This window comes from Cinclus cinclus, chromosome 19 (genome assembly GCF_963662255.1).
Source record: "Cinclus cinclus chromosome 19, bCinCin1.1, whole genome shotgun sequence".
NCBI lineage: Eukaryota > Metazoa > Chordata > Aves > Passeriformes > Cinclidae > Cinclus > Cinclus cinclus.
The window spans coordinates 4,884,244-4,908,056 of record NC_085064.1 but is presented as its reverse complement, the minus strand read 5'-3'; the positions used below and the strand labels follow the sequence as shown (position 1 = coordinate 4,908,056).

General features: G+C 42.5%; 1 protein-coding gene across 1 annotated transcript in view; it reads left to right on the top strand.

Annotated features, from left to right (window-relative positions):
* The window catches only part of NUP214 (nucleoporin 214), a 38,492-nt gene that overhangs the window by 6,556 nt on the left and 8,123 nt on the right, over positions 1 to 23,813 (top strand). The window contains exons 11-31 of the mRNA XM_062505721.1: positions 801 to 962; positions 2,030 to 2,486; positions 3,751 to 3,926; positions 4,440 to 4,531; positions 4,858 to 4,947; positions 5,284 to 5,433; positions 5,669 to 5,827; positions 7,888 to 7,991; positions 8,493 to 8,672; positions 9,121 to 9,206; positions 9,321 to 9,404; positions 9,728 to 9,973; positions 10,672 to 10,836; positions 11,333 to 11,441; positions 14,671 to 14,746; positions 15,408 to 15,516; positions 16,499 to 16,601; positions 18,132 to 18,205; positions 19,933 to 21,687; positions 23,115 to 23,185; positions 23,655 to 23,811. Coding sequence (XP_062361705.1) covers positions 801 to 962; positions 2,030 to 2,486; positions 3,751 to 3,926; positions 4,440 to 4,531; positions 4,858 to 4,947; positions 5,284 to 5,433; positions 5,669 to 5,827; positions 7,888 to 7,991; positions 8,493 to 8,672; positions 9,121 to 9,206; positions 9,321 to 9,404; positions 9,728 to 9,973; positions 10,672 to 10,836; positions 11,333 to 11,441; positions 14,671 to 14,746; positions 15,408 to 15,516; positions 16,499 to 16,601; positions 18,132 to 18,205; positions 19,933 to 21,687; positions 23,115 to 23,185; positions 23,655 to 23,811 — 4,605 coding nt within the window. The remainder of the gene's footprint in view (positions 1 to 800; positions 963 to 2,029; positions 2,487 to 3,750; positions 3,927 to 4,439; positions 4,532 to 4,857; positions 4,948 to 5,283; positions 5,434 to 5,668; positions 5,828 to 7,887; positions 7,992 to 8,492; positions 8,673 to 9,120; positions 9,207 to 9,320; positions 9,405 to 9,727; positions 9,974 to 10,671; positions 10,837 to 11,332; positions 11,442 to 14,670; positions 14,747 to 15,407; positions 15,517 to 16,498; positions 16,602 to 18,131; positions 18,206 to 19,932; positions 21,688 to 23,114; positions 23,186 to 23,654; positions 23,812 to 23,813) is intronic.

Below are 23,813 nucleotides of genomic sequence, written 5' to 3'. Positions count from 1 at the left end.
ACTTGATTTATCCTGGAGCTTGTTCCAAGTGGAAACTGGCCTTCCCTAGCATGGTTTTCCTGAAGAACCAATAGAAGAATGGCCATCCACTGCACTGCCTGACAAACAGCATCATTATTATGGCAGATTTTTCCTGCACTGTAGATGTGTTTGGTTTGGGTTTTTATGTTTAATTAAGCACAGTTAAACCATTACAGAATTTTAGAAATACAAAGAGTGTTCTGGGGGCTCTAACTGTGCTGAGAATTTCTGTACTGAAGCAGATTCACAAAGCAGCTGCATAAAACACAAGTCTTTTGTATCAGTGGTTCAGATCATGAAGATATTTGTTTGATGTTGTCTTTCTTTAAAGTTAAAAAGCTTCCTATGTAGCAATTCCATTTTGTAGTTTATGCATATGAATGTTAATGAGCTGACAGGACCCAATGGAATGTGGGGATTGCTGAAAGGAATTGAAGGAGGGAGCAGGGTGTCAGTGAGGAAGAATGACTGCTTCAAAATCTGAAAAAGCTTGGCATAGGAATTGATGGGTGAAAGTTGGGCTTTGTCATTTAGGAGATGACATTCAATTGTCAAAATAACCCTTTTAAGAAACATGAAGTCAGGAACAGAAAGGAATACAAAAGGATAAAGAAAGAGAGCTGTGCACTGACAGAAGCAAGGGAACAAAGATGCAAAGTAAGCCAGAAGGGAGAAATGTAAGAAATATTTTGTGAAGAAAGTCACACTAAGGTGGCAATTCCACTAGAAACAGAATAGAAAGCTTTGACTTCAGGCCTTATATGTGTGGTCTCTGGCAGGTGATGAGAAGATCCTTGCTCCAGCTCCCATTCTGATACTGCTGTCTACAGATGGTGTGCTTTGCCCATTTTACATGATCAACCAAAACCCAGGAGTCAGGTCACTTATTGTGACCCCAGAGCCACTGCAGGTGGTAGGGGAGAGAGTTCCAAAGGCAGCAGGTAAGTGCTCCAAGGGCTTAGGGGAACACTTGGATTTGTGGATCTTTGTCATACTGTCAGTTCAGTAGCTATACACACATGTGGTCACAGCATATTTTTATTTTATAATGATAATGGGGAGCAGTTATTTGGTGTTTTGAGCTCTCAGGACTGTTCTCTGCCTTTTGTGTATCAGTGTGAAATTACCTAGTTCTCTTCACCAAGTCACAGTCATTTAGTTTGGAAAAGACCTCTGAGATCATCAAGTCTAGCCTTTAAACTTGTTTGTTTTGTGGGATCTCATGCACTTTGCAGGATGTGCATTTAGACTTTCCTGTGCAATCAGCCTTTGGAGAATAGGGCCAAACCAGTTTTAGGAGGCTCAGCTTTGAGCTTGGCCTCCAAACTTCAGAGAGAGGATGGTTTTCCTCCATGGTTTTGCCACAGGAGGTCATGATATGAACTAAGGTGTTTGACTGAAGCAAAATCGTATTTAAAGAAAATTCTATTTAAATCCTATTTAAAGCTTTCCTCAGCACTGTGAAAATTGTGTCAGCAGGTGAAGACAAGTAGTTTTGTTTTGAGTTACAGATGTATTGTCCTGTAGTGTGATGTAGGCAGATAAGATGATTGTTTTGCTAGTCTGCATTCATGCAGAAATAATTGCAAATGCACTATTTTCTTCCCTGTGCCTAAACTTGCTTCTCCTTCCCCAGCCAGAATGCTGTTGTTTGGCAGCCTGCCTTCCTGCAGTGCTGGCTAACTTGTGTGCTAACTGCCTATTTTATTTGAGATGGCAGGAACTTCATCAAAATCAATGGAGGAAGGTGAAGCTTTTTCACAGGAAACTGCAGACAACGTTAGTCTGAACAGATTGTTGTACTGATCGTGACTTTGTACAGTTTCTGTATCACTTGCTGGGATTGGGGACTGCAATCCCAGCTCTGCCATCCCTCTTCCTCACTATCCAGTGAGAGAAACAGTGCTGAGCTGTCCCTGTCAAATAGATTTGGCCTTGCAAAAATACCTTCTGCCATTAGTCAGTGCAGCCAAATGAGCCTCCTCCTTTCCCATTTATCTTTCTGCAGGGAGTACTGCCACAAGTCCAGCCACTCCTCCAACTTCTCTAAAACCTGACACAGCACCTGCTGTTGCTCCCACTGTGCCCACCTCAGGTCAGCCTCCAGCAGGGAGTGGAGCAGCTGTTTTTTCCTTCATGCCCTCAGCTGTGAAGACTCCTGGCTCCACAGGCAGTGATCCTCCACCGTATTCCTTTGCCACCGATGCCTCCAAGCAAGCCCAGACTCCTGCTCTGACTGGAGCAGCAACATTTTCCTTCTCCTCTCCTTCTTCCAAGGCATCCATAACTCCTGCTTCTGTAGGCAGCACCACAACAGCTCCTGCCACCTCCTTTACTTTTGGGTCCATGAACTTTAAACCAGCTGCAGACAGCTCGTCTGGGCCATCGCTCTCCACAGCACCTGCTGCACAGAAGTCATCTTTTACACCTTCAGCTTCTTCAGTCAAAGTGAACCTCAATGAGAAGTAAATAGATTCAGCATTGAATGCAGGGGCTGGATGCTTGTTAAATTGCTGCAGGCATGGATAATATATGGTAGTTGTGAAGATGGTGTCTGGCTTTTTGCCCTGACTGAGTTCCCCACGTTCCCAAGAAAGCACTGAGGAAGCCCTTCTTTATCCAAGAGTGTTGTGGCTGTGGAAACCTTCAGTGCTTCCTGTGCCAGAGGTTATGTTCATGGGCATGGTACTAGTCAAGGGACAATGCCAAAAGTTTAGACTGATAAATTGCCAAAGATTTAGGAGTTTTTTTTAAATATCTTTGTTTCATAGGCATCAAACAGTGATTCCATACTTTAGTTTGATGCAAGTCATGGCTAAGGACTGCTGGGAAATCCCTTCTGTCTGGGACTGCTTTAGTGGGCTGGTGATAGCACAAGTTTCTCTGACAGTTTGTTGAAGGTTCCTTACCCCCAGCCTGAGAGGAGGCTGGAGCCACAGCTGATGGATTGCTTTGCCACTCTGTTCAGCAGAGAAGGTGCCAGAGCTTTTGGTTCTGTTCTTAAGTGGACACTTGCTCACTGAGCACAGGATCTGGAATCTTCAAAGCTTGTTCACACCGACTGAGAAAAACTAATATTGATTAGAAATTATGCAAAATGGGTTTGAGTGAGTGTTCTCAGATGTCATATACTCACTCTTTCCTCCAACTCCTGAGTCTTGCTCTTTATTTTTTGAAAATGTGGTTTAAAACACAGAGCTATGTTAATTGGAGCTGCTTTTTAAGAAGAACAAGTTTCATATAAATGCATCATGAGAAACTTCTAATGGTTCAAATGATTATTTTTTAATTAGAAAAATCTTTACTACACCAGAATCTGATGGGAGCTCTTAGGGCTTTTTATATTTTGTGTATAAAGCAAATGATACACCAGTGAATTGGCTGAATATTTAAATTGGCTGCCTTGAGGAGCTGAGTTTGCAAATGAATAGAAATTCATATCTTCTTGCAGAATTTCTGTTTGAGCCTTACTCTGAGGGGCATCTCAGATTTGCTGTAGTTGGAACAAAATGATGAGGTACATTTGGGGCAGGATAATACTTTTTCCTGGCATTTAGCTTTTGTTCATGGGAGGATCTAAGATAGAAGTCTTTGTGGTTCCATGTATTCAGAAATTATCCTGAGTGGCTTCTTCCCACTGTCTCCAGAAGCTACACTCATGATTTTGTATCTGGAGCTGGAGTTCTTGCTGATCAGGGGATGCTCATTCATTTATTCATTCTGTTGCAGGTTCAGTGCTGTAGACACCTCTTCTCCCACAAGTAGCAGTGGTCAATGCACTTCCACAATGTTTTCCTTCTCAACCAGTTCCAAAACTGCTCCTGGAGGTTCTCTGAGCCAGTCCACGCCCATTGCAGCCCCTCCTACCACACCACTGAAGATTTCATCCCCTGTGCCTGCCACAGGTAGGAGTCTGATCCATATTGTTGGGAATAATGCATTATAAAAAACATTCTAAACGTTTTAGGACACAGGGAGCTTCATTTGGCTGCTTTCTTGTTTTTCCTGCTGATTTTGCTGCTCCAGAGGTTCTCCTGATTGGCACACCATCATGATGTGAATAATTTTGTCTTGAAACTGAGCAGGTTTTCCTTTTGTGCTCTATTTCTCAGAATGCCATATGTGTAATAATTATATTCAGCTGCTTAAGTTTGCCCAGAAACTCTGGCATTTTCAGTGCTCTGATTATGCATGTTTCTGGGCAGGCACACAAATCCATCTGCATTGATTAGAGTTCAAAGTAGTCACAGAGAAGTTGGGTGGAAGTGAAAAGGCACCTGAGGGAAGGTGTGTTTGTACATTGGGACCCATAGCACTACTGCTTTTGGATTTGATAGTGGTGATTGTTTCTGATCACAGCCTGTTTCCTCAAGCTTTGTGTAAGTTCATCAATTACTGTTGTTCCTATTAAATTCCAGTGGCACGTCCTGCTCAAAATACTTCTTCACCTTCCTTGGTACAGAAGATACCCAAAATCACCCCATCAGCAGCAAAGCCAAGCTCTACTCAGGTAACAGGAACTTGACTGGGTTCTTTAGAAGGTGAATGTTTTTCATGGCCTGTGAATTGCTTAGAATTCCTTGGACTGAACTAGTATTCTTAGGTCAAAGAATCAGCTAATTTCTGATTTTGAAATAGTAGCAAATCTGTGTTTCTAAACAATGTTCTCTGCATGTCTTTAGATAGCTGTATTTTGACCTATGTTGTAGTCAGTGTCTGGTGTCTGAATGGAATTTCTAACACCGGGTCTTTTTTGATATTCTAAGATCCCCGTTGCAGTGGATATATCCTTAATATTGATTTTGCTTTTGTCTGTTTTTTTTTTTCACCCCCTAGGGCAAATCAGCACTCCCCAGCACAGCTTTAGAGAAACAAACCCACCAGTGGAAGGAGTCAGACCCTGTCATAGCAGGAATCAGGGAGGAGGTGAGATTGTCAAGAAGTTTTATTCATAATGCCATACAAACACTACAGCAGTGTTCTGATGGCGTCCGTAAGTAGTTTAGATGTCAGAATGGAAGTTTTTCCTGAGATGATCAGCCTGATTTGTATTTATTTGTGTATCCTGTTCAGTCATCTTCAGTCACTGTGTTGAGAATATGGAGTATTCTTTCCTGTTACTGTTCAAGAAGAATTTCCTGCTCTGACTGCAAAGTGTCCAGTGTTTATGATGCAGATGAGGCATGATCTGAGAGCTGAGACATTTTTTCCAGACCCTGCTGTGTTTTCAGTGGTTGCCTTTTCTTCTGCTTGGCTTTGCAGATTGCACATTTTCAAAAGGAGATGGAGGAGCTGAAGGCCCGGACTTCCAAAGCTTGTTTCCAAGTTGGAACTCCAGAGGAAATGAAGATGTTGCGAACTGAATCAGATGATCTTCACACCTTCCTCTTGGAAATTAAAGAGACAACAGAGGTGAGCAGAGTATCTTCAAACTGTGAACCAGCAGTGACTCTTCCTCACCTGATGTTCCTCCTTAACCTGCTACAGCTGAGCTGTAGATGGAACATCTGACTCTGCTGTGCTGATGAGGGGGTGGCATTTGCCCTTGTGCTTTCAGGCAGATGCTTGCAGAAGCCCTTTTCCTACAGATGGCAATAGAAAATGTTACTTTAAACCTTTGTCCCATCTGTTCTATTTCACTTTGCAGTCACTTCATGGAGATATCAGTATTCTGAAGACAACCCTGCTGGAGGGATTTGCAGGGGTGGAAGAGGCTAAAGAACAGAACGAACAGAATCGTAGCTCGGGGTATTTACACTTGCTCTATAAGAAACCTTTGGATCCCAAGAGTGAAGCACAGCTTCAGGTATGACTCATGTCAGCCAACTTCTGATAGAGAGGTTTAAATAAAATAAAACTTAGGCTTGTGTGTGCAAGTGCCCAGCATTGTTGTTCTGCCCAAAGTATTTGATGTTTCAGTAGAGAGTCTAGTAAATGTGTGGTGAGCTTTGTTTTCCATGAGTTTGCAAAAGATGCTGGAAATCCTCTCCTGAAGCTCATCTGTGTTGTTGCCATTTGCAGTGATGATTCAAAACTCCTTCTGAAGTGATGTAGTTCACCTGAGATCCAAGTCTATTCTAATCTTAGAATGTGACTCTTGACATCCTGTTCCTTCTCATCCTGTAGTGTTTGCTCAGGGATTTCAGTTGAAAGAATGTTGGGTTTTTTCCTACACTTTACAGAAGAGTTCTTGGAATTATTTTTATCTTCAGCAAATGCCTTATGGAACAATTTGATGATTTATTATGACTTACAGAATTGTGTGGTTAATTTCATGGATGGTGGAGCATAAAGCTTAATAATATTCTAAAAGCTGGAGCACAAAGGAAAATAACCAGCAGTACATAAAGAGGCTTTCAAAGACAAGAAGAAAGTAGGGGTGAAGCACTCTTTGTTACAGCTCTGGTGATGAAGACTATTTTACCCTAAACAAAATAGAGTGAATGTGCCCTACAAATATAACTTGGTCTTTTATACAGTGATAAGTTCCCCTCAAGAGGCTTGACTGGCAGGTTGAAGGCATAATTGAATGTCATCTTCATGGCAGTTGGTATCAAGATCATGCATGCAGTTTTTAGAAATCAACTGACACAAAGTAATTTATTTCAGGTCTGGTCTCTAATCTTCACCTGGACTGTGTTGATTGATTCACAGTCTTAATTGCATGCCTGCTTTGATGTCTAGCATGTCTCTGAGACATTTAAAGCTTGTGCTTGTGGCTTCAGAGAGATGATAATCTTGAAGTATTTGTTTGACTGTGTAGAGGAAGGACCATGAGGAAAGAATAACACAGTGGGAGAGAAGTGGAAGTGAAGTGGAATGAAAGGAGAGAGCTTTTGGGTCAACTTTGTGAAAGTTGGCTTTGAGAAACACACTGTCCAGACTCTGAAATTTTGCTCAGTCTACATCATCCCCATTCTCCTGGGTGAGAAAAGCTCCCTTTGGGAGCTTTGTGTCTTAGTTTTCAGAACCCTGAGACTTTCCTGATGTCCAGCTATATCAATTTGGTATCCAGGGAGTTGCTGCCATACAGATGCTGGAGGAAGGAAATCTGAGCTTGGCAGTGTTTAAGCCCACAGCAGGGCTGGATTTGCTTTCAGCTTGGAGATGTCCCGTTAGAATTTCATGCTGTATCTAGAAGTGGGATTCTTCCCAAGCTGTGTTCCTTGGCTGCTTCATTATATTTAGGTGAACATTCTGCTGAGATGAGCTGAAACCAACTTCAGTTGCCATTTTCATTTTGCAAGGTTGGAGTTCAAGCCACAGCTTGTTCAAGCCATAGATAAATCACTTTACTCTCTGTCCTTGCTTTTTATTTATTTTTATTTTCTTACCTATAGAAGTCAAATTAATTCCTTGCCTTAATGTGGGGGTGTGAGCATTTGTGAGTGCTTCCATGAATCATAGTCTGTGAATGCTAATATTCTAGAGCTGTGAGAGTAGCCTGCAAAGCTTTGATCACGTATTTGTTAGAAGTTTCAATGTTGTAAGATGGGAGCAAATGACTCATGTTCTGGAAGTGGTGTTTGAAATAAGGATTATTTTGTATAATGCCTGATGTTAGTAAAATCCTTCCTGTAAAATCCACCTGGCAGTGTTTTGCTAATATTATGGACACTATTGCTCTTAGTTGAGAGCTGAGGTGAAATGTCCAGGCCAAATGCTGTGTGTACCCTATTAATTGTTACGTAGATTTTCACCATGTTGGGTTCTGTTGTGTTCTGTTGTGCTGGTAAAACGTTCCAGGCAGAAATACAGGCAAAATACTCTATGGCTTGGACTGAATGAGCCCAGAGTCTTCATCTCCTTCAACTGAAACTGAGATTTCTGAAGTGAATTTAAAGCTCACTTTGTTGTGCGTGGCAGGAAATCCGGCGCTTGCACCAGTACGTGAAGTTTGCTGTTCAGGATGTGAACGATGTTCTGGATTTGGAGTGGGATCGGCACCTGGAGCAGAAGAGAAAGCAGAAGTAAGTAATTGAAACTGGACTACAGAACTACATCAGTGAATTGGGAAGTAGTCTATAATCAACAGACAAAGACCTTTTTCTGTTTAACAGTTTGGTCTTTTTTGAGGGTCTGAGAGCAAAGCTTGGCTCACACACCTAATGGGAGGAGCCATAGGTTCAGACTCTCTGGCTTCATTCATGTTACAAGCTTGTTGTGTCTGCGTGTACAGTGCAAATAGTGCTTATAGAAAAAACATGTAAGCTTTGTAGAAACTCATTGATGGCAGCTAATGAAACTTTTCTAATAGATAAAAAAATCTTGAAGTAAATGAGCTAAATAAGTAAACTGGCAAAGATTCTCAAAGGAGAAATCTCTATTTGAGATGAACTGAACTGCTTTGGTGATTGACCTCCTTGAGTTTCAGTAGCCAGAACCACTAAACCATTGGTGTTTGCTTTCCTGCCTGTGACCCAGATGCACAGAGTGGTCCTTATCCCTGTCTCTTGATCTGATCTCTGCAGGCGTCTGATAGTCCCTGAGCGAGAGACTTTGTTCAACACCCTGGCAAACAACCGGGAAATCATCAACCAGCAGAGGAAGAGACTGAACCACCTGGTGAACAGCCTGCAGCAGCTCCGCCTCTACAACCAGACATCTCAGTGGAGTGTTCCCAGTGGTACATCTCTAAACAGTGCTCAGAGGTATGTGGAACATGAATTCCTCCTCTCTTGCCCCCAGGTGTGTCCTCCAGAGAATGATGTTTTGTGGGCACGGTATGGGAGCACAGGACTATACTAAAGATTGTAATAAAGTATACCTAGGTAATACAGAAGCTCATTGGTTGCATTGTGGGACACTGTTTAATGCTTAGCAAAAACTTCCCCTAAAAGATAATCCCATTTACTATAAAATTCCTTTATAGAGCCTCCAGGCTGAGATAGTGCTGGTTGTCTGTCTGACAAGGGGAAGAAGTGAATGGCACTTGAAGTTTCTGAAATAGTTAAAGATACATCACAGCATATCTAGAGGAGCCAATTGTTCTTCCAGATATGCCAGTGGGTCTAGTGGCTACTTTGGTCCGATTTTGTTCCTGCTTTGGTTGGCTACTTTTTGCTGCTACTGTTTTTTTACTGCTCTGCCTTGTCCCAGTTTTGACAGTGACCTTGAAAGCCTGCGCAATGATTTGATGAAAACTACTTTGAAATCACATGCCAAACCTCTGCCCAAAGCACCTGGTAATTTATTCTTTCTTCCTGGCATTCACACCATAAATGTGAATTATCTATCTTTTTAATTTTTTTCTGATTTGCAGTCTGACTGTTGACTGATAACTGCCTTCCATTTTCCAGCTAAGTTATCCCCAGTGAAGCAGGCACAGCTGAGGAACTTTCTAGCAAAGAGGAAAACTCCACCAATTAGGTCTACAGCTCCAGGTAAACCTTTAGTTACCATAGACTTCTGAAATGCTTTCCAGGAGGATGACTTACCTGCTGTGGGACTGAGACCTGCAATTAGTTTTTGACTTCTTAACTCCTACTTTTCCTGTCCTGTTCTCCCATCTTCTCTCAGGAGGACTTGCTTACAATTGCTGTCTGGTTAAAGGCTGCCTTTCCAGGCAGTTCAGAAGTCAAATTCTGTCAATGAAGTAGTAAAAGAAGCCAATAGGAGACCATCCTAAAATTGGATGCATTTGTCATGGCTGTTACACTGCATGGTTCCCTCAACTTAATACTGAAGTTTGTTTTTGATGTTGCAGCAAGCTTGTCTCGATCTGCCTTCTTGTCCACGAGATATTATGAAGATTTGGATGAAGTCAGCTCAACGTCCTCAGTTTCCCAGTCACTGGAGAATGATGATTCTCAAGCAGTGGACCAGGAAGAAGAGGCTGCCCCAGTCCAAGTCCCTCGTCATGCTCCTGTGGTCCGAACTTCCTCAGTCCAGCCTGGTTTGATGACTCAGTCTCCATCCTTTGGGAAACAGCACCTCTCCCTGGGTACTTTGTGTGAGTTATGTTTGCAGTGTCTCTTCTCAATGTGGTCTTGTGGAGCTTTAACTATTGTATTATCCATTGCCAGTGCTTCAGATCCTGGAGAAATGAGATTGCAGGATACAGATTTACACTGCCAGGTTCCCAGGAGAAGTAACAGAGTGGTTTTGTAATCTCACGAACCTGAGCTAAAAGCACTAAAACACCTTGACTCACTGATTGTGTTTTTGTGGTAGCCTGGTTCTTTAAGATTGCAGTGACCTGAAGTATTGCTCAAAGATTAAGAAACTGGAGTGCTGCTTCATTTGGTTGATGTGGCCAAGGTTAGGAGTTCTGAGCCCAGCAAGTCTCCGTAAGAACTGCATTTGCATACACTCAGTTTTCCTTGTGCAAGAGAAGTTTCTTTAATCTCTGCAGCCAGAGAGAAAAATAAGGTGTCAGCAGAAGTGTCTGTTACAGCAGACTGAAAGTCCTCTAATGTATTGAAATGACATCTCTTGAGACTTGGTAAATTCCGTGGGAAATACCAGAATCTGCCAGGGACAGATTGTGCTGATTGTTTGAATGGCCTGCACTCCAGTCCTGTCAGAAGGAAGCTGTGTGCTTAGAGGAACTGCAGTTCACCAAAGATTTTCAAAGACTCCCTGATTTATAGAGAAACATTTAACTAATAATTTTGTTAATTTGTTTGGTTTTTTTTGGTTTTTTTTTAGTGCCTACATCTTCAAATAGATTCATCCCGCAAGGGGCAGACAGTACAATGCTTGCAACAAAGACTGTGAAACACGGGGCCCCTGCTCCCACTGTCACTGTTCCAGCACCACAAGCAGCTGCTGCTGCAGCTCTGCAGAGGCAGATGGCTGCTAACCAGTCCCCAGGTAAAAAAATGGCTAATTGCCCAAGTGACCTCTGAGCAGCTGAATGGGGCTTTCACAGGGATTTAGAGCTCTCAAAGGAGGAGATCATCAAACAAAATGTGGCACACATCTGTAGATGTTGCACCTCTGAGCTACCCAGTGTTCCTTTGTCTTCCTTTTTCCTGTAAGCTGCTAGTGCAAAATAGCTGAGAAACTCTCATTTCAGTTAACAGATGATGCTACAATGTTGGTAAGAGAGTTCATAATTAGATTTGGTCAGCAAACAACAAAAAATGTACCAAAGATATAGATTGCTGTGACTTTTATTGTCCTTGTCCTCAATGAAGTCTGAGGTTCCAAATGTTTCAGGCCAGGTACACTATATATATTCTAAAATCTTGGATGGATCTTTTTGGAATTATTCAGGCCATATTGAATGAAATTAAATGTTTAGTATGGAGTTTGTCTTTACATCATTTTTTTTTCCCCCTCCATTTTTTTTTCCTGTTCCTTAAAGCTGTGAGCACCTCCTTGACTGAATCTACTCTGAAGAACGTTCCTCAGGTGGTGAATGTTGGAGAACTCAAGCCTGGTGCTCTGAGTCCAGCAGTCTCTGCAGTAATAGGGTGAGTAAGTGCTGCCCTTCTTTCTGGTGGCCTTTGGTAGCATTTGCACTGGAGCACATTTACCAGTGGGGAGCAGTAGCAGTGTGTTACTGAGTGGCTGTGTAAGACCTGAAGTGAGTGCATTTAGACAGGAGTATTTGGTTTATGGATTGTAAGAAAGAAAGGTCTTTCCAGGTCATTCAAGGATTTGCTAATGGCTTGTCCTGAAGAAATGATGAGAGCAGAATTAACCTCCTTCTCCATTTGTCTGTGAAATGCATTTATGTGCATCCTTTTGGGATTCAGTGGTTTTACTGCTAATATGAAATTTGGCCCTGCTATCTCTCCAATCACTACCTCTGTTGTACCTCTTTCAGTGAGGGAATTGCAGCCCTCTGTCACTGAGTGTGGTCTGTGACTTCAAGCTGTCCATGTTTTCCTTCTACTTTGCCATCCTTTGCAAAGAAAACCTTCTCTGGAGTTACTCCTCTTCTGTCTGTTCCCAGATTCAGCCCCTGAAGGGAGGGAGAACTGTGCCCTGGCTTTTCTGGAAACTTAAATGTTTTGACATCAGAATTTTGACTGAAGGGTTGGGTGTCACTAGGAGTCAGTCACTTTGGGACACCAGCGAGCTGCAAGGCTCTTCATCATGAGTAAATTATGAACTTTGACTTCTGGTATTTAACCTTGAATTTGTTACCATTTCTTGTGAGTTAGCTGTAACACTTGGCTTCCTAACCCTGCTTCCTGCAGACAACAGCCAGCTTAGCTCATTCCAGAGATTTCTGCCTTATGACCAGACTCTGTCACCAGCCTAGGACTAGGCTTTTTCTCTGCCATTGTAATCACCTTGAAACTTTCTTTTTTTGAAGTTCCTGCTGTCACTTAAGACCAGAGCAATGCATGGGCTGGAAAGGCAAGGGCCTTACTTAAAAGTCCATGCAAAGTTTGTCTTAGTGCATGAAGAGTGATTGATAAATTCACCACATATGTAGTTGCAAATGCTTTATCTATATCACTGTGAGCTGTACGTGCAGCTCCTGGAACAATTGCTGTTGTTGCATCACCTCTGGCTTTCACACATTTGTGTATACTCTTTATTGTCAAAAAAAAAGGTGAAATTCCTTTGATTCAGCTTTTCAAGAAGGGAACAGTCTCACTGTGGTGGTTCTCAACTGCTGACCTTGACATTTACTTCATGTTTTCTTTTGTGTTTTAATTGAGAAACAGCTTGGACACTTTTTTGCTGTTTTATTTCTTCCTAAAAGTGATAAACTGGAATGGGGAAGGGAATTGGCTACATCTTTTGGAAGTCAAATTTGCAGACAGTTCTGCTTGGGAATTTTTTGGCTAAAAGTGGTATCGTGACCAGGAAGAGTTTTCCACCCTCTGTTTCATCAGAACTATGATAAAGAAGGTAGAAAGTACTGGCTGTGCATAGAGAAGGTTGTGAGTGAACAAAATGTAATGAGATTGGTTTTCACTTGAGCTGTAGTTAAAGATCTGTCTTACTTTCAAGTAGTTTTAGACTGGCAGTATTGATTGATCTCTCTAATTTATAAAACACCAGCTAGCTTGGTATCTTGGAGGCTTTTTACAGTCTTACTTTATAGCTGACCTCATAAAAATGTACTTTCTAAAAATTCTACCCAAATGAACCGTGCTTGCCAGTCAGATTCAGCACTAAAATGGAGACTATTCACCCAGGAAAATTAATTTACTAGTTTTTGCTACTTCAGACATCCTGGCTTCCTTTTGCTGCCACAACACACTCTTCAGTTGTTAAGCAAGAATGATTTTTCAGTTGTTATCTGTTGTTCAGTGGTCTGTGACTGGGTGTGTTGGTGGTCCCAGTGCAGTTAGTAATACATAGTTTTCAGTGAAAAAAAAAATAAAAATAATAATCCTTTCTCCACAACTGAAGTCAAACCCAGCATTTTTACAGCACTGTCAAATCTTAAGATCAAGTCCCACCCTCTCTTGAATTTCAGGCTTTTTATTCTTTTATTCTTTGTTCAGTATAAGCTTGAAATCTACAGCTGCACCCTCCCAACACCAACTTTTTCCAGTGTTAACCTTGAAGTTTTCATTGTTTGCTGTACTTCTGCTTTGGCAGAGGGCAAATCCAGGCCATCCAATGTAGAGAGAGGAAGGGAAGGAAGGAAGGAAGGAAGGTTTTCCTAGTAAAGCAAAGCTGTTTGAGGCACAAAACCATATCCAAGACCAAATGGCCATGCAAAATGTTTCATGTATGTGTTCCCTTCCTTTGGAATATGGTAGAAAATTCCTGTGAATTGGCCTGCAGCTGACCAAACAGTAAATGCAGCTTGGGAATCCTCATGCTTTAGCATGAGGATTTGAGCTTTGGATGCCCAAATTTGCTCACTGTCTGGGATTTGCAGCCTCAGCCAGAGGTTGGTTATTGCCTTAGGGAACTTCTGGTCTGAATCAAGATGGAGAGAACCTGCCTGGGTAAGTAGGCTGGGATTTGCCACCAAGAGAGTGCAATCATGGTTGAATTTAAGCTTCTGAAACATTCTGGTACTGGCCAGTGAAACTTCTGAACCTGGTGGCCCACAGACTTGAGATGCTAAAACTGGTTGGCTGTTCCCAAGTTTCAGTGACTTGTGCCCCACAGTGCCAAGGTCAGATGCTGTACCCCATGAGATGCTGCCATTCTGGAGCAATTGTCTGGAGGGTTTTATGTCATGGTCAAAAATACCAAATCTACAATATAGATGACAGGTTAATTTTATCATAGTGCTTGCCATCACTTTGTCAATGTTTATAATACACTTCAAAGACAGGAAATGCTCCCTCTACCCCCTCCCAACTTTGTCTCCTTACTCAGCATTTTTAAGCATTTCATGTATGTGTCTGGACTCCACATTGTGAAGGAAGCTGCTTAAATTTGTTATCCACTAGGCATAAAATTGTAATCCCCTTACCTGCTGATTTTTCATCAACTCCCTGTGAAATAGAAAGCTCTGAGTCTCTTCAGAGGCTGGAGTGTCTGGAGAAGACTTGATCATTTAAGTCTAGAGGTTTAAACACATTTACAGACTGCCTTTGTTAAAGGTGGCTGATTCATTTAAGAGGTTTATTCTCTAATCAGATTTGTTCGTTTGGAGTTGTGCGTGGAATCTTTAATAGTGTTGTTCAAGGCTTCTGGGAGCTGTGCTTTTTGAGAGGAGAGGAAATCCTCTTTCAGACTAGTTATTCATGTAATTGTTTAATTTTTCTTTTTAAGATCATCTGTACCTCACTCTGCAGCCCAGGCAGTCCATCAAGTTTTGGCAACTGTTGCTACAAATCAAGCTAAACAGGTATTTTAATATAGAATCCTTTCCCTGTGGAATACTTACCTGGGCACGCTCAGCAGAGTTAGGGGGTTTAATTTTCATAGCTTGCCCTGCATTCTTGACAAACCATTTCTGTATCTGTGACCTCAGCAGGGTGATGCCAGGCATATCTATGTTATGTCTTGCCTTTTCTCACTTCTGAAGACCTGCAGCTTTCTAATGGCCCTACCCTTGCTGCAGTGAGGGTTGCAGCTAACAGCAAAGAAACCTCTATTAGGTAGATTCACCAAATTTCACACCAAAATAAGGAAGTTACAGGCAATCAAGGGAGAGAGTTCTTTATTATCCTGTTATTCTGCTGAAAATATTACTTAATGGTTGACAAGCTGCTGGGTTTTATATCTGTGCATCAAAAAAACCCAGTGCAGCAATCTTTGTCCTCTGGAATCATTGAGCTGCTGCCCATGGAAGCTTGCAGAATTGTTAAAAACGTTGAGGACTGACCCTGTGTTTAGGTGTCAAGACATAATGGGCCCAAGGTTGCAGAGCTCTTCTAAGTGCTTCTACCACCCACCTCTAATTTATTCTTAAGTGACTGCATGACACTGATAATGCCAAACCAATGTCAGAAGGACCTTTGTTAATGGACAGACTGCACTGATCTGAAGTGCTGCTCTGTTTTTAGACACCTCTGACAAGCTCAATGAAGGGCCAGACTCCATCTTCCTCTGTGTGTGCACCCTCTCCTATGGCATCCACAGCTGCTGCAACATCATCTGGCAACAAGATCTCAGGTAAGTTGTCTTTAGTGGAGGTGGAAATAAGGCCTTGATGTCTCTTGCAACCTGTCAGGGTGCACAGATCAGAGAATGAGGACACAGAGGAGAAAAGATTTACCTCCACTGAGAGGTTGCTGTGCCACACTTGAGGGGGAGAATTTGTAAAATGAAGGTACAGAAATAAAGGAGAGTGGTTTTCTCTACTCCCTGTGTTTTGTCTGTTCCTGTATCTAGAATTCAGTGACACAATTCCTTGTTCAGAGTGCACCCAGGACTTACAAGGAAATGCTGAAAGCACATCTTCCACAAGGTTACTGTGATTTGACAACAAATTAAAAACAGCTCTTTTGTTTTTAAAACATTGAAGTCTTGCTGGTTTTAAACATCTTAAATGTGCTGATTTGATTTTTAGACACACAGCATTATAGGAGTACCTGAACAAGCTTGATCTAAATCCTGTGAAGGATCTGTTGAGCTTTGAGCTGTAGGACCAACTTCAGAGCCAGTTCAGACACAGGGATCAGTCTCAGAGTTGGGAAGCTTCTAAAGAAAGGAATTCTCAGTTTACAACTGAAGAGGGAAAGAAGAAACATCAGGGGAAGGAAGGAATTGTTTTTTAATGTGAACTAGATAATAATGCTTGCATTGGACATGGTTTTATAAGCCTCTTGCATAAATGTCTGAAATCCATCTCTGTTGGTCTTTTGCCTTTAATCCGTGGATGTAGGTTGCCTCTTTGCTAGGGGGGCAAGAAGCAGTAAAAATAGCTAGGAATCATATTTGACTTGGCAAATGCTTCTTAAATTTTGGTTTATTGAAAATGTCAGCTCCTGAATATGATAGCACTTCCTTTTTATTTGCAATTTATTAAATTGCAGACTCTGTGTGTGAGCTAATCCCTCCTTTTCTGATAGATGGATGATAGGGTGCTTTGTTTATTTTTTATTTGTAAATATATTTTAAAAGTATATTCATTTGTTGTTCTTGTCACTTATAGGACAAGGGACAGTAAAAACAGTTACAGCTGTTTCTTCTTCTGTGACATCAGTACAAGCAACAACTTCACAGCTGAACAAAACGTTCTCGTTTCCTTCTACAGGGTCTGTATGAGCATTAAAATTTCTTTGTAGTGACATTAAATATGAGTATTGGCTGTTACAGCAGGTGTTGCCTACAAGCTGTGCAGGGCTGTAAAATGGCACCTGCAAATGTTAGACTGGGAGGGCAGGGCAGTCGTTTGAAGACATTTTTTTGTAGAAGCCTGAGTGAGGTCTGAAGGTTTGTGAAACTTGGACACAATATCATGTTGCTTTGGGATTTTTCAGTGTATAACTAATCAAGAGTAAAGGATGACTGGCTTGCTTTTGGGGTTTATCTTCAGTGGACTTGTTGAACAAGTTCCCAGTTAGGACTTGAAATAGGTATTGATAGTCACACTCATTGAATTGCTTATTTATTTTTGTACAGCAGAACAAATTTTGTGTTTTGGCTTGAAAAGTATTCAGTTCATGAAGGTGACAAGAGGGGCCCCAAGCCATCTGGTGATATCTGTTATATAACAATAACACAAAGCAAGGCACATGTTATGAACATACAGTTACTCTGAAATCTCTCTTATGGAATGTTATTTCAGGGATGGCAAAAATCTTTATTTGATTATATCTTATGTTTAGGGGAGAGGGCTAATTTCTTAGGAATGATTGTTTGAAATTCTGCATGTTTGCTTGTCTAACACTCAAGTGAATTTCTCTTTTGAGGGGGCAACGTTAAGTACTTCAGAATACATTCAAATGGCTGGTTTATTTTGGTCTTACCCATTTTTCTGCATGTTTTTTTAAGTGAATGCTACCCAAATGCCTTGCTGGGCTCTTCAGAGGGCTAAAAGAGTCCTTTTGAGTGATGGAAATTCAGATTCAAAAAGCAAACAGCCCTGCTTTTGTCCCATGTGCAGTGCCTCAGTGTGTAAACCATATGCTAAATACAGTGCTGTTGTCAGTGATGTCTTAGTCCCATCAGCAGCTATCAGTTCTATATCAGCAGCTGGTCTTTGAGAATCAGAGAAAGCTTTAAAAGCCTCAGGGAATGAAGATCTCTGCAAGACTCATTATGAAAGATCACAGTATTTTTGAAAGACAAAACATTTTCAGTGTAAAATGGTCACGATAACTTTTCATTTCTGTCTGGCTATGAGTGATCTCCTTTCTGATGGATGGTTGTATTCAGTTATTCCCTTCTGCACTTGTACTGACTCTTTCCTTTTAGCTCTTTTAAACTCTAGTTGCACCTGTGGTTTCTCCTCTCACCAGTCTCCCCAAATCCATCAGGTTTTGGTGCATGGGGAAGAAATACACAGCAGAAAGGAAAGAATGTGGGAGGATGAGGGGTGGTCAAAAGAACTTTGAACGCTGGCTCTCTTTAACCCTCTAGAAGCCTTTTTAGAGAGGGAACAAATAGAGCACAGTGTGTGTGTGCTTTTCTCTTCCTGTTTAATCCTTGGAGGAACTGCTCCTGTGTGCCTGGCCTTGTGCAAATCTGTACTGGAAATGTGAGTCTCAGGGTGCCCATCATATGGTTGGAAATTTCAGCATTTGAGCTAAGTCATTCTTTATCTTTTTCCTCTCTCCTCCTAGGTCTGTATTTAATTTCAGTGGTGTCACATCAGCTGCTTCATCACAGACACTGCCCAGCCTCTCTCTCTCACAAGGTTAGTTTGGGGGAGTGTGCAAACAGCATCTCTTCCCTCTTAACAGACTGTTTACTCTTCCTAATTCATGTGGTTCTTGTTCTGTGTTGCAGTTCTATTACTAAAATTGCAATAACATTTCATACATACGCTGGGTTCTCCCTGTAATACACAGAAATTTGGGCCACCCACCTATCAATTAAGCAAAGTCTTTGTTGCCAAGAGCATTTAGGAGGCACTAGTTTATGAAAAGGGTAACATCTGTAGTCATTTCCTCTGCTGTCTTTAATCTGTAGTTTTGAAGTTGCTGAGGTGGACTGACATAGAACTGTTATCCAGTGAGCATTTAATAATCAGAGGGAAATGCTTGGAATGGCTTTGTGGTGCTTCTGAAGTGACAGTACACAGGCTGCCTTTCCATGTAGGTAGACCCTACTTGCCCAGTCTCATAAAAGGGAACTGATAAAATTTGCTTTGTAATATTTTTGAAGTTTTCTGCCTTTAATTTCAGTCTTACAGATGAGATCACACAGTCCAAAAAATTTGCTCCCAGTGTTATTGGTTCCTCTGATAAAAGATAACACCTCTTAAAAATCTTGGCTTGTTTCTAGCCTCACACCATCACAGTTACAGTAATGCTACTGATACTCTTGATTGTTAGCAGAGAGAATGAAATGGGCTTAAAATTTGAAGATTAGCATAAAAGCTTAGGTAAATAACACATATAAAGCAGGAGTAGGAGGTACAGGAGACAGACCTGTAAACCACAACATTGTGTGAGGGCAGGTACCACTCTGTTATGTGAACTGGTAGGAGCACCTTTGTCTCTGTAATTGGTAATGGAAGAACTACAGAATGTAATTTCAGGGCCTCAGGAGGAAAAAAAAAAAAGCTACATTGTTGAGTGTCAGTTACTTAAATACACTTAATGTAGTGGAAGACACAAGGCTAACACCAGATCTGCTAAGAAGCTTTTGCTCTTTGTTGTTTGATCTCCATTCAGATTTCCTGTATTTTGTCCAAACTCCAATGCAGTGTTTTCAAGTCAGAATTTGGTTCTCAGAAATGAAATGATAGTACATTAAATATAACTAGCCCAGTCTCCCTTAAAACTTCAGCAGTTGCACACTGTTGGACAGCAGTGTGTGTTACATTTGAGAGATTTTCTCTAGTTTTTCAAAGCTGAAAACAGGCAGTATAGAAAATGGTTGGTCTATAAATAGCTGAATTTGTAAAGAAAGATTTGATTTTGTAGAAGACTCTTCAAGTGTCAGAAAGTATTTTTATGACCTTAACTGTTGTGAACCATTGGTTTAAAAAGGAAGTGCTGTAGTAAATGTCAGGAATTTTTTACCTGAACCAAATAAGAAGGGGTGAAAGTGGTGTCACTAGAAAATTATGTGTGATAACCAGGTCTTTTATGTTTTTTTATCAAATTGCTGAAAAAAGAAATAGGAGCCAAAGGCTGGAGTTGTCTGTACTTAAAGAGGAAGATGGTTAAGTGGAGGCTATGATGTGACAGTAACAGTGTTTGTCACTGCCACCCTGGCAGTAAAGGCTTCAGGTGTCACTGTTGTGTCCTGAATGGATATGAAGGTTGCAGTTACCTGATGGACAGAGGCTTTATAGTTTTGAGGCAAGAGCACTGACAGTCTGTGAAGCACTAAAATGGACCATTATTTCAGGGATGATAAATGAGCTTTGCTTACCCTAACTTGATTTGTTACCTCTGTCTCTCTCCCTGACAGCCCCTGCTAAAGAATCTGCCCAGCCAGATTCATTTTTGTTTGCTGGGAGTTCCAAACTTGGAGCAATCCCCGAGGCCTCCTTTACTTTTGGGTCCCACAAATCAGCAAGTGCTGCAGGAGCTGTAGTAGGAGGTAGCTCCTCAGCAGATGGTACCCAGTCAAACAAAGCTGCTGCAACATCATCTTCTGCTCCCCCCACAACCTCTGGCAAGTTGGATATTGCTCCATCCAAACCAGGAGATCACTTGTTTCAGGGCAATCTAGCTGGGGAAACTCTTGGGAGCTTCTCAGGACTACGGGTTGGTCAAGTAGATGACAATGCCAAGACCACCAGTAAAGCACCATCTACCAGTGTTACAGGAACACAGTCAGCTAAAGTGTCTACAATACCTTCTGGGTTTAATTTTGCTGCTCCCCTGACATTAGGAAAAGCTGGAGAAGCTGCTTCAACATCAGTTACATCAGCAGGCACCTCATCCCCATCCATCAGCACAAGTGCCACGGGCAATCTCTTTGGCAACGTCCAGTTAACCAGCACAGGGTCTTCTGGGGTGTTTAATCTTGGAGGCTCTGGTGGCAGCAAACCCACCTTTTCATTTGGTATTCAGCAAACAAACAGTATGAGCACATCCACCTCTGCCCCTTCTACTCTTCCTGCTTCAACGTCCCTCTCATTTGGAGGTTTCTCAAGTTCATCACAAACTGCTGTCCCTGCTGCAACTTCCAGTAAGTCTGCAGGGGATACCAAATTACCACCTGGGTCAGAAAAACCATCTGAAAACGAAGCTGTAGCAGCTGGGTCTTCACCTCCAGTGCCACAGCCCCAGGCACAGCTCTCAGAGCCACTTAAAGAACCCACCTTACCTCAGGCCACAGCTGGGGACACCATCCCAGAGGGCTCTGGGACCACAGTGGCATCACCTCCCCCTGACCCTGTGGCTGCTCCCACCTCCACCAGTGATCTGAAGGCCCCAGTGCCTCCTGCTGTCTCTGCAGCTGCCCCACCAGATCAGAATGTCTCAGCAACAACCTCCACTGCAAGTGTTGCCTCTCCTGCAGAAGCCACAGGTGCTCTGGCTGCTACCTCTGATGTTGCTACAGGTGTTCAGAGTCCAGCTGTTGGTGCCTCTGTGTTCGCCCCTACTTCTGCAGGCTCCTCGGTGTTCTCTCAGCCTCCAAGTTCCAGCTCTTCTGGCTCAGCATTTACCCAGCCTGCTGGGGAAGCAGCTGCCACTCCTTCCACACCACCCGTTTTTGGACAGCTCCCAGCAGCATCCACAGCATCCTCTCCATTTGGTCAGCTCGCCACCAGCACTCTGTCCACAGCCACCACCACCACCCAGGCTGCCACCTCAGGCTTTGGTACTTCTGCTTTTGGCACCACCACCACGGGGGGCTTTGGCCAGCCAGCCTTTGGGCAAGCACCAGTCTTTGGACAACCTGCAAGCAGTTCTTCAAGTGGCTTTACCTTCAGCCAATCTGGGTTTGGGACAATGCCAGCCTTTGGCCAGCCAGCAGCTTCCACAGCAGCCTCGAGCAGTGGGAATGTTTTTGGAGCCCCGGCCAGCACCAACAGTGGCAGCTCCTTCTCCTTTGGCCAGCCAGCCAGCACGGGTGGGGGGCTCTTTGGGCAGAGCAGCCCTCCTGTGTTTGGGCAGAGCACTGGCTTTGGGCAAGGGGGATCTGTGTTTGGTGGCACTGCTGCTGTCACCACCACCACGTCCTCTGCTGGGTTCAGCTTCTGCCAGGCCTCAGGTAAGAGCAGAGTGTTGTCCCAGTGGCACTGTCTGGCTTGGAGTGCATCACTGGGGAAAGCAGGCTGGCATTAATGCCTTTTTTTCCCCTATGGCACCTGATGGGTTTCATTTTTTTGGTTTGATTTTGTTCTGTTTTGTTTTGTTTTCGATTAGTAAGAGCAGGAGCTGCAGTGTATGTGAGAAGCAGACTAATGCTGGAGACAAAAGAAGCTTTTGCTCTGCTTCACTATTCATCAGCAGGCCTCTGAATGTAGCCTTGTCATCCAGTCCTGCCTTCATTTTATACTTACAAGTCTACCTTAATTTAATTTTGAATTGCATATTGTCCTGCTTGTTGCACAGTAACTGGAAGTGTTGTAAATGGTTGCACCAAAGGGGCAGTGCAGTGAGACCATAACCAAGCCAATGAATAAATACAGATGCAGCATTTCCTTCAGTGGCCTGCACTGAACACATGCAACAGTGGATGTACAGCCAGGTGTAATATTGTGTCATCAGCTAGAATGGCCAAAAAAATTTAAGCCCTCAGTGTGATGGGTTTGCAGGGAGAAATCTGTTAAATCCACTCTTGCATTTGGACACATCTCAAAATTAAATATAGCAGTAATGTGAGCATCAGCTACCTGTCCAGTTAAATTGGATTTTTGCATGGACCAAACCTCCTTGGTCAGTCCCTTTTTGTTCTCCACATGCTCAGTGTATTGCTGGGGCTTTTCCAAAGGTTTGTCTGTACGATCTTCAGAAAGCTCCCAGGGAAAAGTGGCAAGTGCATACTAATAGTAGAGAGCATGTATTTCCAAGGAAGAAAAACTAATTAGGTTCATTTAATTAAAAATGATGGCACTGCAGGCAACTGCTTGCTCTTTTAACTACAGTAGCAGAGAATAGTTAAACTGTGGGAAGTGAACTCTGCTCAAGAAGGGTGTTCCTAATTATAGAAATGCAAGTTTTATTACAAAAGGCACATTTAAGTGAACTGGGAAATGGAAAGGAGAGTTCTTTTTTTAATCAAAACATTTCATTATCTTTAACAGGAGTCTTCAGGTAACAATGCTCAGATCCTCTTTACACAAGGGCAGTCAGAATGCTCCAGTGCTTGTGCACGACTTGCAGTATTATTGTAGCCATGTTAACAGAAATCCAATTCTCTTAGTGTTAGTAACAATCCCATGGGTGAAAAGGCCTTCTATTGTCTGTTTTTGAGTTAGCCAGAGAGAGGATGAGAATGAATTTCATACAAACTTCCAATGTAATTTATTATTTGTTGGCACATGCTTTGTGTTTGTCCAGCCTAGATATGTTTGGTAACATCATTTGTATCCCTTTGTTTTGGCATGGAAGACCTGTCCTGGTCTAGTGTCACCCCCCTGAATGTCTTACACTCTGGTAATAGTTCTGGTGGTTAATTTTTCTTTTTTCTCTTAGGTTTTGGTTCTAGTAACACAGGTTCTGTGTTTGGGCAGGCAGCAAGTACTGGAGGCACTGTCTTTGGCCAGGCAAGTATTTATGGCTTTTTGTAGAAACAAAGGGCTGTTACATGTGGGGGACTTGGTCAGGGTGTGATGTGTTTAATAAAATGTGTCCTAGCCTGTACTGGAGATATTCGCTGTTGTGGTAAGCACCAAAGCATCATCTGTGTGAATACTCCAGGGGGTATGGAGACACAAAACATTTTATCATGTGCAAGATAAGATAGATGCAGTAACTCTCCTGCCTTTATTCCATGCTAAGTGGAAAGTAGGGCAGGTGTAGGGCAAGTCTCAAAGGCATTATTCTGTGCTGTAGACAAGATTTAAGACAGACTTAAATAACATTTTATGGCATTCCATTTTGGAAGGTGATTGCTGGCTGATTTGTCAGCCCCTTCAGACATCCAGAGAAGAGGCCCAGGCAGAGCACACTTGGAGGGAACATGTCCTGCTTTGACTTTGCTTCAATCCCTTTTTTGTCCTCTTTGTGTTCTAGCAGCCATCTTCTTCCACTGGAAGCTTGTTTGGAGCTGGAAGTGGTGGGAGAGGTGGAGGCTTCTTCAGTGGTTTGGGAGGAAAGCCAAGCCAGGATGCAGCCAATAAGAATCCTTTCAGTTCCTCCAGTGGAGGATTTGGATCCGCAGCTTCCCAGAGT